Genomic DNA, 14,758 nt, shown 5'->3' with positions numbered 1-14,758 from the left:
TTGCACGTTTTTATTTTTATTTATTTTATTTATTGTTATTTTCCACCGATTTTTAATGTTTTCGGTGCATTTTTGCTCGATTAAAAAACACGATTACAGGCGTAAATCAGTGAAATTAATTAATTCAGGTTCGAAATCGTTTAAAAGCGTTACTTTTTCATTTTTTTTTTCACACCAAGTGAAAAGTTAGGCCAAAGTTAGGTTCACTTGGTGGCCTTACTTTTTCATTAACTTTTCATCTGGAAAATTAAAAAAAAACAGTTTAAAAATATAAGTAAAAAAGTTTGCGTTTTGAATATTTTTTGACTGCACTTTAACGCGACGGACTAACTTTCCATTTCGTGGCCTAGAAAACAAGAAAGCAGACTTTTAATATTTATCGAAACTCCATTTTACAGACAATACACAGAAAAAACATCTTAAAATTAAAAAACAGAGATTTGTCCGCTCTCCAGCATGGCGCGAATCCGGAATTTTTGAATTTTCGTGTGCACTCTCGGGAAATCATCGACAAAGGCGAACACGTCGGGAGCGACAAACTGAAAATTCAAAAATAGACCTGAAAAGTTCGGCCACAATGTGGGTAGTTCGGCCACAGACTAATTTTGCATCGGTGGCCTAGGAAAAGAGAAAGTTAGGTCACCGAATAAAAGTTAGTCCCCATTGGCTCGTGGAAGATTATTTTTCCGATTGCCTAGAAATCATAAAAGTTAGGCTACAAAACGACAATTTGGGGGTTTCTGCAAATTTGGTGTGTCCTAGAAAGCCATGGCCTAACTTTCTAGAACTTCTAGGCCACGTGCTTCATCAACCTACATGATGTGAACGACACATGCTCTTCAGCTCATCCTTCAGCTTTGCCGCATGAAATTGTGTACTTCTGGCGACACAAACTGCCGTGACCGGTTGTCCTCTACCACGTGACACCACTTGAACCCCTTTTATCAAATCATTCTGATTCAGGAGACGTTCCAAATTCCAGTGTTCGACTAGACAATTATTCTTGTCATATATCAGATCATCCTCGCTTGCCACCACCTCGATCGCTCCGTTTTCGTCCATTCGACCGATGTCTCTGGAAAAATTTATGTTGGTGGCCTAACTTTTCCACTAAGCGGAAAAACTAGGCCAAGAGCTAAAAATTTGGATTTTTGTCCATCTCGCGGACTTGCAGTGCAAGAAGTTAGGCCATTATATTGCATGTGATAGCTAAACTTTTTGAATTGTTAGGCCACCGAGTAAAAATTAGGCCAAGACTACCAGGTGGCCTAGAAGCCTAAACCTCCTACCCAGTATCGACCCATTTCTCTTTTCCTTTCGTATCAGGTGCATATCCCATGAACGTCGATCCATAGTAGACTCGAATCAACAGTTTTCCCAATTTTCCGGTTTCTACTTGATTTTCACTTCCGTCCAGTGGAATCAGATGGGCTTCATAGCCGGCAATGGCTTTTCCCACGTTTCGAGTGAAATCTGAATTTTGATCTCCCATAAGTGGGATGGATCCGGTCTCGGTGAGTAGGTACCCAACCTGAAAATGGAGAATTGTTGAGTTCGGGGACTAGGTTTTCACTTGATGGCCTAGGATATATAAAAGATAGGCCACCACACATGAGCATCCAATCGGGGACGACAATTTTTTCAATGGTGGTGGCCTAGACGTTCAAAAAGTTAGGCCACCAGGTAAGAAAAATGTATGCTATGACATACTTGAAACCGAAGAATCATAGAATCTTTAGGGAACTAACTTTCTACCTGATGACCTAGAAAATTAAAAGTTAGGTCACTGGAAAATTGATGGCCTAGGAAAATCTAGGCCACAAACAAAAATCTCAATGTCTTTCTTATGGTCTAGATATTTAAAAAAAATTGGACCACTAAACAATTGATGGCCTAGAGAAATTTAGGATACAAAAAGTCACGTTCTACAAGACGGCCTAGAAAGTAAAAGTTAGGCCACTTGAGAGTTGATGGCCTAGAAATCTGGAAAACTAGGCCACCTAAGGAAAATCACTTTATACAGGATGGTCTATAAATTTTTAAACTTTAGTTACCAGTTTATCAGGGACCAACTCAGAGAATTTAGGCCACTAGATAATTGGTGGCCTAGAAAAATATCCAGGCCACGAGAATACTCACCGCAATAATTTTCACGTTCTCCGCTTGCACCTTGATAAGCTTCAACACCTCTTTCGAGACACGATCACCAATCAATAAAATATTCTCCAACGCGGAGAGCTTCACCCTCTGGGTCTGACTGATTTTGAGCAAGAGCCGAAGAGCAGCTCCATTTGATAAAAGAGTTGTGCATCTGTATTTACTGACACTTGAGAATAAATTTTTTGGCAGTGGAGTCGCGTCTGGGAAGATTATACGGCATTCGGTGAGGAACGGGGACAGGCAGATCAGATTGAAGATCGCAATTCGGAAGATCGGAAGAGCGCAGGCCAACACGTGCTGGAAGAGGAAATTTTAAGGAAACTAGGCCAAAGTTGCTGGTGGCGGCCTAGAAGTTCGAAAAGTTAGGCCATGAAAAACAGGTCATGGTCTAAAAGTTAAGCCACACCTACTGGAATAGAAAACCAGTGAAAAAACTAGGCCAGTTGCTTTTTTGGCTGACAAGAAATTTATAAAATTAGGGTAGCTGGTGCTGGCCTAGAAATCCGAAAAAAAAATATATAGGCCACGACATAGGTTAGTCCTTAAACTTTTGAGGACTAATTTTTCCAAAGTGGCCTAGAAATACGGAAAAACTGTTACGAAAGTTAGGCCCTCAATTTTCAGTTGTTTATAATATGTTTTTAAAAAAATTAAGATTAACCAGATCCACGTGGTGCCAGGCTGTCCCATTGCGGTTTGATCTACAAAAAATGCAGGAATTTTTTGCCCAATAAAATTTGACGTCAGCACGTTCTTCTAACCATGCGAAATAAGTTGAGAACTCTGCGTCTCTTCTCCCGCATTTTTTGTAGATCAACGTAGATCAAGCCGAAATGACACTCTGATACCACGTGCTCCACGGTGGCCTAGAAAAAGTTAGGCCATCACTCCCTACCTTATCATTAATTCCAAACGCCGCTGCAACTGCTCTAGCTCCATTGAGCATTTGATAATGTGATAAGGCAATCAACTTGGGTGCTCCAGTGGTTCCCTGAAAAAAAAAAGTGCAATTGCGCTCCATTGATAATTTTTGATCTACCAGCGTAAACTGGAGGCATGCTAGCTTGTGGCTTGACCATTTACTGAAATCGGGAAGCTTCGCGATTTTTTCCTTTGAGGATTTGAGGAATACTTCCGATAATGTGAAGGTTCCGCTGAAAATATAACAATTTTATTTTTATTTTTTGTGATTTTTTTTAATTTAGAGCGTATTTGCTTATCCTTTTATATAATTTTTTAAAAAATTATTTTTTAATCCAAAAATTCGAAATTTTTACATTTTTTAGTCAACATTTTTTTATTGTGACTCACGCATGTTTGTGATCCTCTTCCGCCAAAATAACATGTGTCAATTTCGGCAAAAGTTCACTTTTCAGCTGTCCCTTCCGGCTTCTCATCAATTCTGGTGCAATTTCGAGCAACAAATTGTTCAAGTGATCCGCCTCATATTGATGTGCTCGGAAGCAAACAATACATTGGAATTCTCCCTGGAAATTTTTTTCAAATTCTTGAAAAAATGCTCTAAAAATTGAAATTTAAAAATATTGATTTCGCGTCAAAATATGGGCCAAAAAATCCTAAGTTTTTCAATTTTCACACAATTGGTCAGCAGAGCGCGCTTGCAACTCTCGATATTTCAAAAAAAAAATCGACTCACCAACTCCAGAGCTCGTTTCAAAGAGTAACTGTTTGGATAATTGGGATTTGCAAGAGAAAATACAAGTCCAGCACGAGAACAAGCTAGGGCACACAGCATTACCTGAAATGATGGAAGAATTTTTGAACGTGGCCGCAAAACTAAGAAAACTCGGCTACAATGCAATGATGTTTTTTTCACGGGGTTCTGACCTTCCTCATTGAATTTTTCGCGCTCCATTGACAATTGCCCGCCGGACAACTCGTGGGTAAGTCGTGTACTCCACACGGACAAATACATTTAGTTTTACAACTAAAATCGAGCCGCGACGCGACACGCAACGCGCCGTAAATCTACCCCAGATATGGTCGAGCCAAAATGGCCTAGTTCGGCAAAAACTCTTCCATTTCAATTTATGAGGGAAGCCAGAAATCCGTAAACTTCAAATCAGTTTTTTTAGATGAATTTTGAAAATCGCGCCATATTTTCAGAGATATTTTTTATTTTGAATTTCCTGCCAAAACTTCCAGAATTTCTTTGAAACTTCAAATTTCTTATTTAAAAAGAACTTTTGAAAATCAACATGTGCATTACTCGGCATTGTTCTAGTTTTAAAAATCTAAATTTGAACTTCTAGCCAAACAAAACTTTGCTGTGCCAAGAAATGGGTGTGGCTTATTAAGCTCCTCCCAAAAAATGGCAGAGGCCTACCTGTGAGTGATTACTCCCAGCCACAAGAACTCGATCTCCCTGCTTCAAACCAATCGATAAAAAACCGGCGGCCAATGATTCCATTTCGCTGACTATTTTCGAAAATGTCAATGATAGTTTTTCAGAGTCAAATACTGCAGCGACACGATCCATTTCAGATTTTGTGTAGATCAATTGAGGTATCGTTTGAGAGTCAAAATCAATTTGTTTCGGTGGCGGCGCTTTTGAGACTCCCTGGAATATTTTAAAGTTATTTGGAAAATTTTTAAAGATTTTTACAAAACTAATTCTTTTTGAAATCGAGCGTGAAATTTTTAAGGTAAAAGTTTCAGCCAGAATAATTTTTTTAGAACCTAGGTAACCACAAAAAATATAAGAACTTTTTTGGGTTAAAGGTTTCAGCAAAAAAATTTCAGAAAATTTCAGAAAAAAATTAAAATGTTTTGATTTTTTCAGCCCAAAATGTTAAAAAAAAATTTAAGGCTTAGGCTTAGGCTTACTAAGTTAGGCTTAGGCTTATGAAGAGTTCAGCAAAAAATTCAGAACATTTCAATTTAAAAAACCTAAAATTTTTTTGTTTTTTTTTCAGCCCAAAATGTTTAAAAAAATTTTAATGGCTTAGGCTTAGGCTTAGGTTTAGGCTTAGGATCAAGCTTAGGCTTAGGCTTAGGCTTAGGCTTAGGCTTTGGTTTATGAAGAGTTCAGCAAAAAAATTTCAGAAAATTTCAGAAAAAAATTAAAATGTTTTGATTTTTTCAGCCCAAAATGTTTAAAAAAATTTAAGGCTTAGGTTTAGGCTTACTAAGTTAGGCTAAGGCTTATGAAGAGTTCAGCAAAAAATTCAGTAAATTTCAATTAAAAAAACCTAAAATTTTTTTGTTTTTTTTTTCAGCCCAAAATGTTTTTTAAAAAAATTTTAATGGCTTAGGCTTGGCGTCAGTGGGGGAGCGTGAGCTGCCCCACTGACGCTATTTAGGGTTAGGATTACAGCGTTTTTTTCATTTTTCAAAGGGTTCCCGTTGGCCGATCAAAGCGAAATTTAACACAGAGACGTATAGGCCACTAAGAAGCTTCCGTGTAAAATTTCAAATTGATTCCATCAAAACTCGCCGAGTTATGGAGCTTAAGGTGTTTTCAAAATGACCCTCAACTATTTTTTAAAATTTTAAAGTTTGGCGTTTTGTCAGTTTTCTCCCTAAGCTCACGAAAATTTAATGACAGGAGGATCGTAGTGAAATAAGTTTTCTTGTGAATTTTGAGCCAATTTCGATTTACAGGAGCCGAGATATTAAGCTTGCAAATTAGAAAAAAGTTCGAGTCCGGGTGCGGGCGTCTAAATTTTTTTATGCCCTGTTTTCGTTCACTCTGAAAAAGCGCGTGTAACTTGACGGTGGGTGGATCGATTTTGATGCGGTTTTTTGCTCTCTCTTCAAGAAGCTTGCCCCACCTCTGTATGCTTTATTTCAGAAAGATTGGAGCTCTTTGAGCCGAGATATGAAGAGTATTTTCGAGTATCCTCCAAAAATCACGTTTTTTTTCTCATTTTTCGCCTCTTTTTTTTGCAGGAAAATTCGAGTTTTTGCGATTTTTACGAGATTTTTCAGCAGTTTATAGTACTCGACGAGATGCGTCGAAAAACATACAAATCATCCAGATCCATCAGCTATGAGCTCTTTTAGAGAGCTCCAAAGTCAAATTCGCAATTTTGACCTCCCCCCTCCCACTTCGGTGTGTTTTTTTCGTGTTTTTTCGCAAACCACCGCTTCGTGCGCTGTTGTCTTTGAGAAATCTTTGGAAAAAAAATTTTTGATTTTTTTTCCAAAAACTTTTTTTTCCCTTCTCGTAGGATGGCGGTCGTTTGAGATATTTTGATTTTGAGGAAAAAAAATGAAATTACAAATATTTCTAAAGCGATAGAGCAAAAAAATTTCGAAAATTGAGTGAAAACTCACTGAGATAACCGACCTTGAAGCAAGTTACTGCCGTTTTTGGGTTGTTCATTTTTCAACTTTGAGCGTTTATTATTCACTCAATCTGAGATCAATTTCAATTTTGTTTTTTTTTTATAGATTCAAAATTTGACGCTAAATCCGAAAAACTAAGTTTCAAAAAAATTTTAGTGAATTTTTTTTTTTTTTTTTTTTTTTTTCAGCACCGCCAAAAAATCGAGTTTTTCAGCACTAATTTTTTCGAATTTTTGCGATTTTTCACTCATTTTTTGATGAATCTTTGTTTTCTTTTCTGTGTTCAATGAACAATATTGATAAAAAATGGAATCTTTCAACAATTTGTGAAAATTTGTTTTTGAAAAAATTTTGTGCCAGTTTGAAATTTTTCAAAAAATTAATTTTCTGCCTCTTGCCCAGAAAAAGTGGTTTGGTCTGGTGTTTCAACAATAATATTTTTAAAATCCTCACACCTTTTTTCATATTCCCTCAAATTTTTGTAACCCAATTCTCACTTTGAAGGGAGATACAGGCGGGAGATACAGTTCGTTGAAGGGTTGGCTGCCAACACATCGCCACCCCACCCACAGAGAGACACACATTTACGACCCAATATATTCAAATATTACCTCCTGCTCTCAGTTTTCAAGATTTTATGATGATTTTTACTTCATCAGAAAGAACACATTATCTTTCCTATTTGCAGGGATAGAGGAAGACAAAAAAAAACAATATGGATTTAAAATCAGGGCTTCGCCCCGATTTTAATAAAATATATGAAACCCTCTTAAAAAGTTACAAGAAGGTTTTTCCTTGCGCTTGGAGCGCAAAAGAAAATAAAAAGAGCTATTTAGACTTAGGGTGCCCAACTGGAATAAAACATTGGAAATCCCAATCCAACCAGCCTAAGGGCCCGAAAAACATACTAGGATGCCCAACTGGAATAAAATATTGGAAATCCTTATGACACACTTAAGCCTAAGGGCCCGAAAAAAACTAGGATGCCCAACTGGAATAAAATATTGGAAATCCTTATGACACACCGGCGGTATGGCGCGGCTTAAGCCTAAATAGCCACTTTTATCAAAATACATTTGAGCGAGGCGGTTGTAAACTATTCATTCTTTAGCAAAAATAATAAAAAAACTTTATTTAAATTTAAAAATAAATATCATATGTTATCACACCTTAGAATATCACGCCTTAATTTAGTAATCATTTTAGTTCATAAATGTGAGAGAAAGAAAAATGGATTAATCATCGGAATTAAATATCATCAGAGTGATTATATTCATCAAAGGTCTCACTTTATTGGAGGGTTAATTTGATCGATATAAAATTCCTATCTCATGTGAAAAAAGGTTCAAATTCTGTACCTATGAATACTGCCGATATCTGAATTCCTGTCTCATGGGAAGAAGGCCTTTCTTGTGGAAAGAACGGAGTTGTAAAAAATAATACGCAGGTACAGAATTTGAATTTTTCTTCCCATGAGAATTTGAATATTGGCATTCTATAACTTTACTTTAAAAAATCTCCAAAGGTTGATCGCAAATATGTAGAGATTGCTCGCATCCCTTCAAATATTACAAAATTTCCAAGTTTCTTATATATAATCTTCATTTAGATTACTGAAAAATATCCACAGATTACTTTTGAGTTGCCTGAGAAGTTATTGTAAAACGCAAGGCGAGCTGTTGGTACAGAATTTGAACTTTTCTTCCCATGAGATAGGAATTTTGATAATGGCATTCTATAACTTTACTACGAAAAAATATCCCCAAAGGTTGCTCGCTTCCCCCAAATATTACGAAATCTCCAAGTTTCTTAGTAATCTATAGTTTTCATTTAGATTACTGAAAAATATACAAAGATTACTTTTGAGTCTGAGAAGTTATTGTAAAACGCAAAGCGAGCTCAAATGTATTTTGATAAAAGTGGCTATTTAGGCTTAAGCCGCGCCATACCGCCGGTGTGTCATAAGGATTTCCAATATTTTATTCCAGTTGGGCATCCTAGTATGTTTTTCGGGCCCTTAGGCTGGTTGGATTGGGATTTCCAATGTTTTATTCCAGTTGGGCACCCTAAGTCTAAATAGCTCTTTTTATTTTCTTTTGCGCTCCAAGCGCAAGGAAAAACCTTCTTGTAACTTTTTAAGAGGGTTAGGCTTAGGCTTGGGCTTAGGTTTAGTCATAGACTTAGGCTTAGTCTTATGAAGAGTTCAGCAAAAAAAAAATTTCAGAAAATTTCAATTAAAGAAATCTAAAAAATGTTGCCCAAAATGTTAAAAAAAATTTTTTATGGATTAGGCCTAGGCTTAGGCTTAGGTGTGGGCTTAGGCTTATGAAGAGTTCAGCAAAAAAATTTTCATAAAGTTTAAAAAAAAATCTAAAAATTTTTAAAAGCCTTTTTTTAGCCCAAAAAAACATGTTTCAATTTTTTTAAATATAAAACCTACCGTAACCCATCCATTGTAATCGATACAAAAAGTTTGTTGAAAAAACTCGGACATCTCTTTGCACACACACACACTACTAGTACTCCACTGCGCCAAGATAATATTACGAAAGGATTCGTCTTCACTCGGCCGGGAACGCCAACTGTTTGTGAGAAATCACACAGAGATATTGATTTTCGAGAGAGACGCAGAGATTTGAAGGGACCAACGGGCTTCTTCCGAAACAACAAAAAATGAAAGGGATTTGTTGTGTAACGGGGGGTAGCAGGGAGAGATTGAGAATCAACAAATGGGATCGGAACTGGGAAAATCATTGTTTTTTGATGGACCTTATGACTGGTCACTTGAGAAGGTGTCAGCTTTTCTCAGGTCAAATTGTTACCATGGGAAAACAGCTAGTGGAGTCGGCAATCGAATTTTCGGCAATAGCAAAAATTGCCGATTGCCAGAAATCTGAATTTCCGAAAATATAAATCTGATACTTTTTGCAGATTTAGGAGCCTAAACATGCATTTTAAAGGTGAAGTACCGAAATTTGGGACTTTGCATTTTTAGACCCAAAATGGTCCAAAACTACCAAAATTCGTAATAAGACGTTCTGAAAACTTCTCATAAAAAAGTTATGGCCGCTCAAAGTTTTGGAAAAAATGGTTTATTTTTAGCTAAAATCTCAAATTTTGGCAACTTATCGGTGTCGCAGCAGTTGGAACTTAATTTTTATTTGATTATCATCCTTCAATGCATATTTTGGCATTTTATTTTTTGAAATAACACATAATAAAATGCCAAAAGATGTATCAGATTGAAATTAAGTTCCAACCGCTGTGACACTGAAAAGTTGCCAAAATTTGAGATTTAGCTAAAAATAGGCCATTATTTCCAAAACTTTGAGCGGCCATAACTTTTTTTTGAAAAAGTTTCAGAGCGTCTCATTACGAAATTTGGTAGTTTTTGGTCATTTTGGTTCTAAAAAAGCAAAGTCCCAAATTTCGGTACCCCACCTTTAATGAACAGTTTTCTTTTTTCAACCTCAAAATATTTTAATCCTTTAAGGATTGGCCCTTTTCTTCTAGAAAATGACCAACCGAATACTAAAAAACAATGTGAAATTTTTTCAATTTCCGAAATATAATTAGCTTTGAAAATTGCAAACAATGTCTGGCAGTCGATAATTTCGGCAAATTCGGCAATTTTGAAAAACCGGCAATTGCCGGAAATTTCCGATTGCCGCGCCTCTGAAGTATAGTACAGGGGTGGGCGGCAATTGCTGTTCAGCAAATTGATTTGTAAACAAATTCGAAAAATCGGCAAATTGCCTATTTGCCGTTTGCCGGATATCGAAAACACTTAAAAAGCTGTGTCCTTTTGAATTTTTATCCCGTTTTTTCAACATTTTTTCATAGAATTTGCTAACTTTTTAAAAAAAAGTAGGAGCATTCAAAGGATGCGTTTAATTTTACCATTTGAAATTGAAAATCTGAAATTTACAAAAAAAAATAGCGCGAAACTACAATTTGCCAAAAATTTAAAAATTTAATTGAAATTAAAAAAGGATTTAATACTAAATTAAGAAAATAAAATTTAAAAAATTTTTACATTTCCTCGGAAAAGTAATCAAAATTTGAACAAAGAATGATTTATCACCAACTATTGAAAGTTATTAAATTTCCGTCGAAAAGTTGAAAAAAAAATCTCAGCAAATTCGTATTAAATCTATGTACGGAAGTATTAAAATCATGACTTCTTGTTTTTTTTTTAAATTTAATATTCTATATTTAATGTTTAAATCAGGCTAATAAACACTTTATAAAAACGCATGTTAAAAAAATTCAAACAGTTTAAGATCTCATTTCAATCAGAATGCTCGGCGGACAATCAAAGTTCATGTTCAGAATCTGTTCCGTTTGAGTGACCTGAAAAATTCTACTTTGAGTGCAAAAATGTTATAAAAATTTTAATTGTCTTTATTTTTATTTTGAAAAAAATTTCTAAATGGCTAAATTATTGTCAAGTTCTAGTACAACTTTTTGAACACAAAAAACTTTAAAAAAAGTAAAATTATCGATTTTTAGGATAAAGTTTTTTTTTTGAGAAGCCATGCTTAAATTTATATATTAAAGAAAAATTAGAAAAATAATTTGCGCGGGAGTTCCAAAATGATTTTTTTTGCCATTTTAACTTTTAAAAACCATTATACGGGCGGAGACTTTGACCAGAATTACGCAGCCGACATTAATCGAGGCTCGCGAAAGGCTCCCCCACTTTTGGCCATCTTTCAACTTACCCATCGATAAGTTACCGCTTTCATCGCATTTGTAACATTTTTGTGCTGTCTTTTGAGGTTTAAAAGAGTCGACTCATAAACCGGCTTAAAGAATCCTTGAACCACTAAAATTTTTATCACTTTTATACAAAAAATCCAATGAGAAAAAAAAACTCACATCCCGGGCAGTTATTCTCTCGAAGAACGGTCTCATTTCGCAAGTAATCGAATCTGAATCAAATTTGGTTTAGAAAACTAACGGTTCTGGGTATTTTAAAGGTATAGACTAAAAATGTACAAACTTCTCAAAAAATTTTCAAAATTTTTTTTCAGGCTGATTTTAGCTAACTCGGAGCTTGAAGAATTTGGCAAAATTTGAAATTTTCGCCAAAAGTTTTTTTTTTGAAATTTTAAACCGCCATAAAAATTATGAAAAGGTTTTGTGAAGTCCCATTACGAAATCCTATACCCCTTTAAAATCTGACAACAATAGGCGATATCAAGAAAAATCTTTACAAAAATCCAGGTCAAATGAGATTTTTCTACTATTCAACTATGTTTTCACACGGATTTCTGGCTTCCCTCATAAATTGAAATGGAAGAGTTTTCGCCGAACTAGGTCATTTTGGCTCAGTAGATTTACGGCGCGTTGCGTGTCGCGTCGCGGCTCGATTTTAGTTATAAAACTAAATGTATTTGTCCGTGTGGAGTACACGACTTTCCCGTCCGGCAGGCAATTGTCAATGGAGCGCGAAAAATTCAATGAGGAAGGCCAGAACCCGTGGTTATCTTACATGGAATCCACGACCAAGAGGCTGTCATACTGGATCAATGTCATCTCGCTCATCTCATCGAACTCCATCTGAAAAAATCGATAAAATCGATAAAATCAATATACTTTTCTACAAACTTCATGAGAAGGCTCTTTTGTCAGAAAAATCAAGCATGACGTAGTGGCAAGCATGATGGCAAATACGAGCAGCCATGGAACAATTCGGATCACAATTTCAAATGACGGAGTTGAGCGAAAACGGTAGCGGGTGGGGTCCGTTGAATAGGTGAATTCGCCGGTTTCAACTGAAATTCAGGAATTTTTCACAATTTTGAAACCCCTCTAAACTCTAAAATGGTTAATTTTGTAGCTAGAGGACTCAAAATTGATCTCCAAACACTGAAAAATTGTCCTTTTTCAGTGTATAGTGGTTACGAAAATTTCCAGAAAAAATATTTTTTGCCCAAAAAAGAAGGACAGCCTAGTTAGATGACGGAAAAACAAATTGAGCAAAAATACAAAGTTGCCTGAATTTGTTAAAACGGGTAATTCATGTACTCAGAATTCAGAAAATCTAGGTTCAACCCATCAAAAACTATTAAAAAGTGGCAAAAATGGGCAATTTATGGCAAAAAAATCACTATTTTGAAACTCCTCTGAAATGGTTCATTTTGTAGTAAGAGGACTCAAAATTGATCTCCGAACACTGAAAAATTGTCCTTTTTCAGTGTATAGTGGTTACGAAAATTTCCAGAAATAATATTTTTTGCCCAAAAAAGAAGGACAGTCATTAGATGGCTGAAAACAAATTGGGCAAAAATAAAAAGTTGCCCAAATTTGTTGAAAACGAGTAATTGATATACGTTGAATTCAGAAAATCTAGGTTTAACCCATCAAAAATTATTTAAAAGTGGCAACTTCTAGGTGTTTCTAACATTTTCAAAAAATTATTTTTTTGCCCCAAAAAAAAGGGACAGTCATTAGAAGATTGAAAAACACAAATTGGGCAAAAATAAAAATTTGTCTAAATTTGTTGAAAACGGGTAATTCAAATATGGAGAATTCATAAAATCTAGGTTTAACCTGTCAAAAACTATTAAAAAGTGGCAAAAATGGCAAAAAAATGGCAAAAATTGACAATTTTGAAACTCCTATAAAATGGTTATTTTGTAGCTAGAGGACTCAAAATTGATTACAGTATACTGCAGTATCCTAAAAAATTGTCCTTTTCAGAATATAGTAGTTTCGAACATGTTCAGAAAATTATTTTTTTGCCCAAAAAAAAAGTTCAACTCTCTCTACCACACGGCCGGGTTTGAAATTTTTTTCAAATTTTTTGATAAAGTTTTTTACACTTTTTTTTACAAAGAAAGGGTCAAAATTCTCTGTGAACTGTTGCTCCACGTATAATACTATAGCTTCAAAAAAATGCTCTAAAATTTTCAGTTTTTTTTCAGAAAAAAAAAGCTTCTCACACTGTTTAAGCTCCTCTTCAAATTGCTTCTTCCTATTAACCTCCACATTTTTGTTAATTCCCGGTCTTTTATACGTGATAAAATTGGTTTCTCTTCTCACAGTCTTCTTCTTAATCTCTTCCTTCTTCTCCACTTTCGATTCTTTGCTCTTCTGCTCCGTTTCAACTGCCATCGCCTTACTGTTCTTGCCTGGCACGCCTGGAGTCAGAGCCCTGCCAACTTCGTCCGATTTCTTCGATTTGGATCCTGTCGAATCTTTCGAGGTAGGCACTGGAGTCGATGTTTGGTTGGTTTTTGCTGGAGTTGATGGCGGAGGCTTAAACTTTGGCGGGTTCGGAGCCGGCGACATCACGGAACCTGCGGTTTTTGGAAGCTCATCCACTTCCTTTGATCTTTCCTTTTCTTTTGTTCCTCTCTTCTTCCCGGACTTGGATCTTCTCTTCGATGAGGGAATTCTTTCCGCAGTTTGTACTTTGGACTTAGGCTTTGGGCGAGGCTCTTTTTGACTGAGCTCATCACTTTGTTGAGTCGAGTCCTCTTTCTGGAAAAAATCAATAATTAACAGGTAAATTAATTCAAAATCGATAACTGAATTTTGAAAAATCTACGTTTTACACGTTTACTTGGTGCCAGGGGTTGTCCCATCACGGTTTGATCTACAAAAAATGTGGGAATTTTTTGCCCAAAAATGTGACGTCAGCACACTCGTAACCATGCGAAATTAGTTGAAAAGTCTGCGTCTCGACTCCCGCATTTTTTGTAGATCAAGCCGAAATGAGACATTCTGACACAACATGTTGCACGAGGAATTTTTAAAAAATCGATAATTTCAACGATTATTTGTGTATTGATTTTTTGTAAATATATGGGGTTATTCATGTTATGTTGAAAAATGCAATTATATATTTCACTACACAAATGCAATCATTTTTTTTGCATTTTTCGACATTTTTCCGCACTTTTCTACATCAGTCAAAATTCCGAAAAACGCCGAAAAATGTCGAATAATGCCGAAAAATGTGAAAAAAATGATTGCATTTTCCTACATTTTTCAACATCACATGAATAACCCCATTAGCTTAAAAAATCGGTACTCCAAAATTGAAAAATCTATATTTTTCCGGTAAATCTTTTATAAACTTTAAACTCTTCAAAAATCAATAATATCAATAATTGTAACCTGATAAAAAAGAAACTTACAAGCTCTTTGGGCGGTGTCTGCGCGACGTCCATTTTGAGAATTTTATTATCGAAGACTGATTTTTTTTTTGTTGAAAAATTGCCACATTTCCACCGCTACGTAGCATTATTGGTGAGTTCACGTAGATATTTATTTT

The 14,758-nt window shown here is 35.5% G+C and overlaps 2 protein-coding genes across 2 annotated transcripts; both read right to left on the bottom strand.

Annotated features, from left to right (window-relative positions):
* Positions 1–362: 362 nt before the first annotated feature.
* Positions 363–9,211, bottom strand: acs-16 (AMP-dependent synthetase/ligase domain-containing protein). The gene is made up of 10 exons (NM_058458.7): positions 8,912–9,211; positions 4,508–4,741; positions 3,818–3,919; positions 3,472–3,647; positions 3,200–3,314; positions 3,056–3,151; positions 2,140–2,457; positions 1,290–1,531; positions 817–1,075; positions 363–539 (listed from the first exon to the last, which is right to left on the bottom strand). The coding sequence occupies exons 1-10, from the start codon at positions 8,963–8,965 to the stop codon at positions 426–428; spliced, it is 1,710 nt and encodes a 569-aa protein (NP_490859.1). The 5' UTR covers positions 8,966–9,211; the 3' UTR covers positions 363–425.
* Positions 9,212–10,692: 1,481 nt separating this feature from the next.
* On the bottom strand, positions 10,693–14,689 carry F47G6.3 (LEM domain-containing protein). Its single transcript, NM_058457.4, has 7 exons — positions 14,622–14,689; positions 13,422–13,962; positions 12,085–12,251; positions 11,969–12,036; positions 11,353–11,405; positions 11,196–11,299; positions 10,693–10,824 (listed from the first exon to the last, which is right to left on the bottom strand). The coding sequence occupies exons 1-7, from the start codon at positions 14,652–14,654 to the stop codon at positions 10,750–10,752; spliced, it is 1,041 nt and encodes a 346-aa protein (NP_490858.3). The 5' UTR covers positions 14,655–14,689; the 3' UTR covers positions 10,693–10,749.
* Positions 14,690–14,758: the final 69 nt, after the last annotated feature.

This window comes from Caenorhabditis elegans, chromosome I (assembly GCF_000002985.6).
Source record: "Caenorhabditis elegans chromosome I".
Classification (NCBI taxonomy): Eukaryota; Metazoa; Nematoda; class Chromadorea; order Rhabditida; family Rhabditidae; genus Caenorhabditis; species Caenorhabditis elegans.
This window is presented reverse-complemented; position numbering and strand designations above follow the sequence as displayed.

Bases quoted from the DNA above. Each gene is read 5' to 3' on its own strand.
- acs-16 (NM_058458.7), bottom strand. From the start codon at position 8,965: ATGTCCGAGTTTTTTCAACAAACTTTTTGTATCGATTACAATGGATGG. The intron at 4,742-8,911 runs GTAGGTTTTATA...AAAATATTCCAG, and splicing joins ATTACAATGGATGGGTTACG to GGAGTCTCAAAAGCGCCGCC. The intron at 1,076-1,289 runs GTAGGAGGTTTA...AAATTTTTCCAG, and splicing joins GAGAAATGGGTCGATACTGG to AGACATCGGTCGAATGGACG.
- F47G6.3 (NM_058457.4), bottom strand. From the start codon at position 14,654: ATGGACGTCGCGCAGACACCGCCCAAAGAGCTT. The intron at 13,963-14,621 runs GTAAGTTTCTTT...GATTTTTTCCAG, and splicing joins AGACACCGCCCAAAGAGCTT to AAAGAGGACTCGACTCAACA. The intron at 11,300-11,352 runs GTGAGTTTTTTT...TAAAAATTTTAG, and splicing joins AGAGAATAACTGCCCGGGAT to TGGTTCAAGGATTCTTTAAG.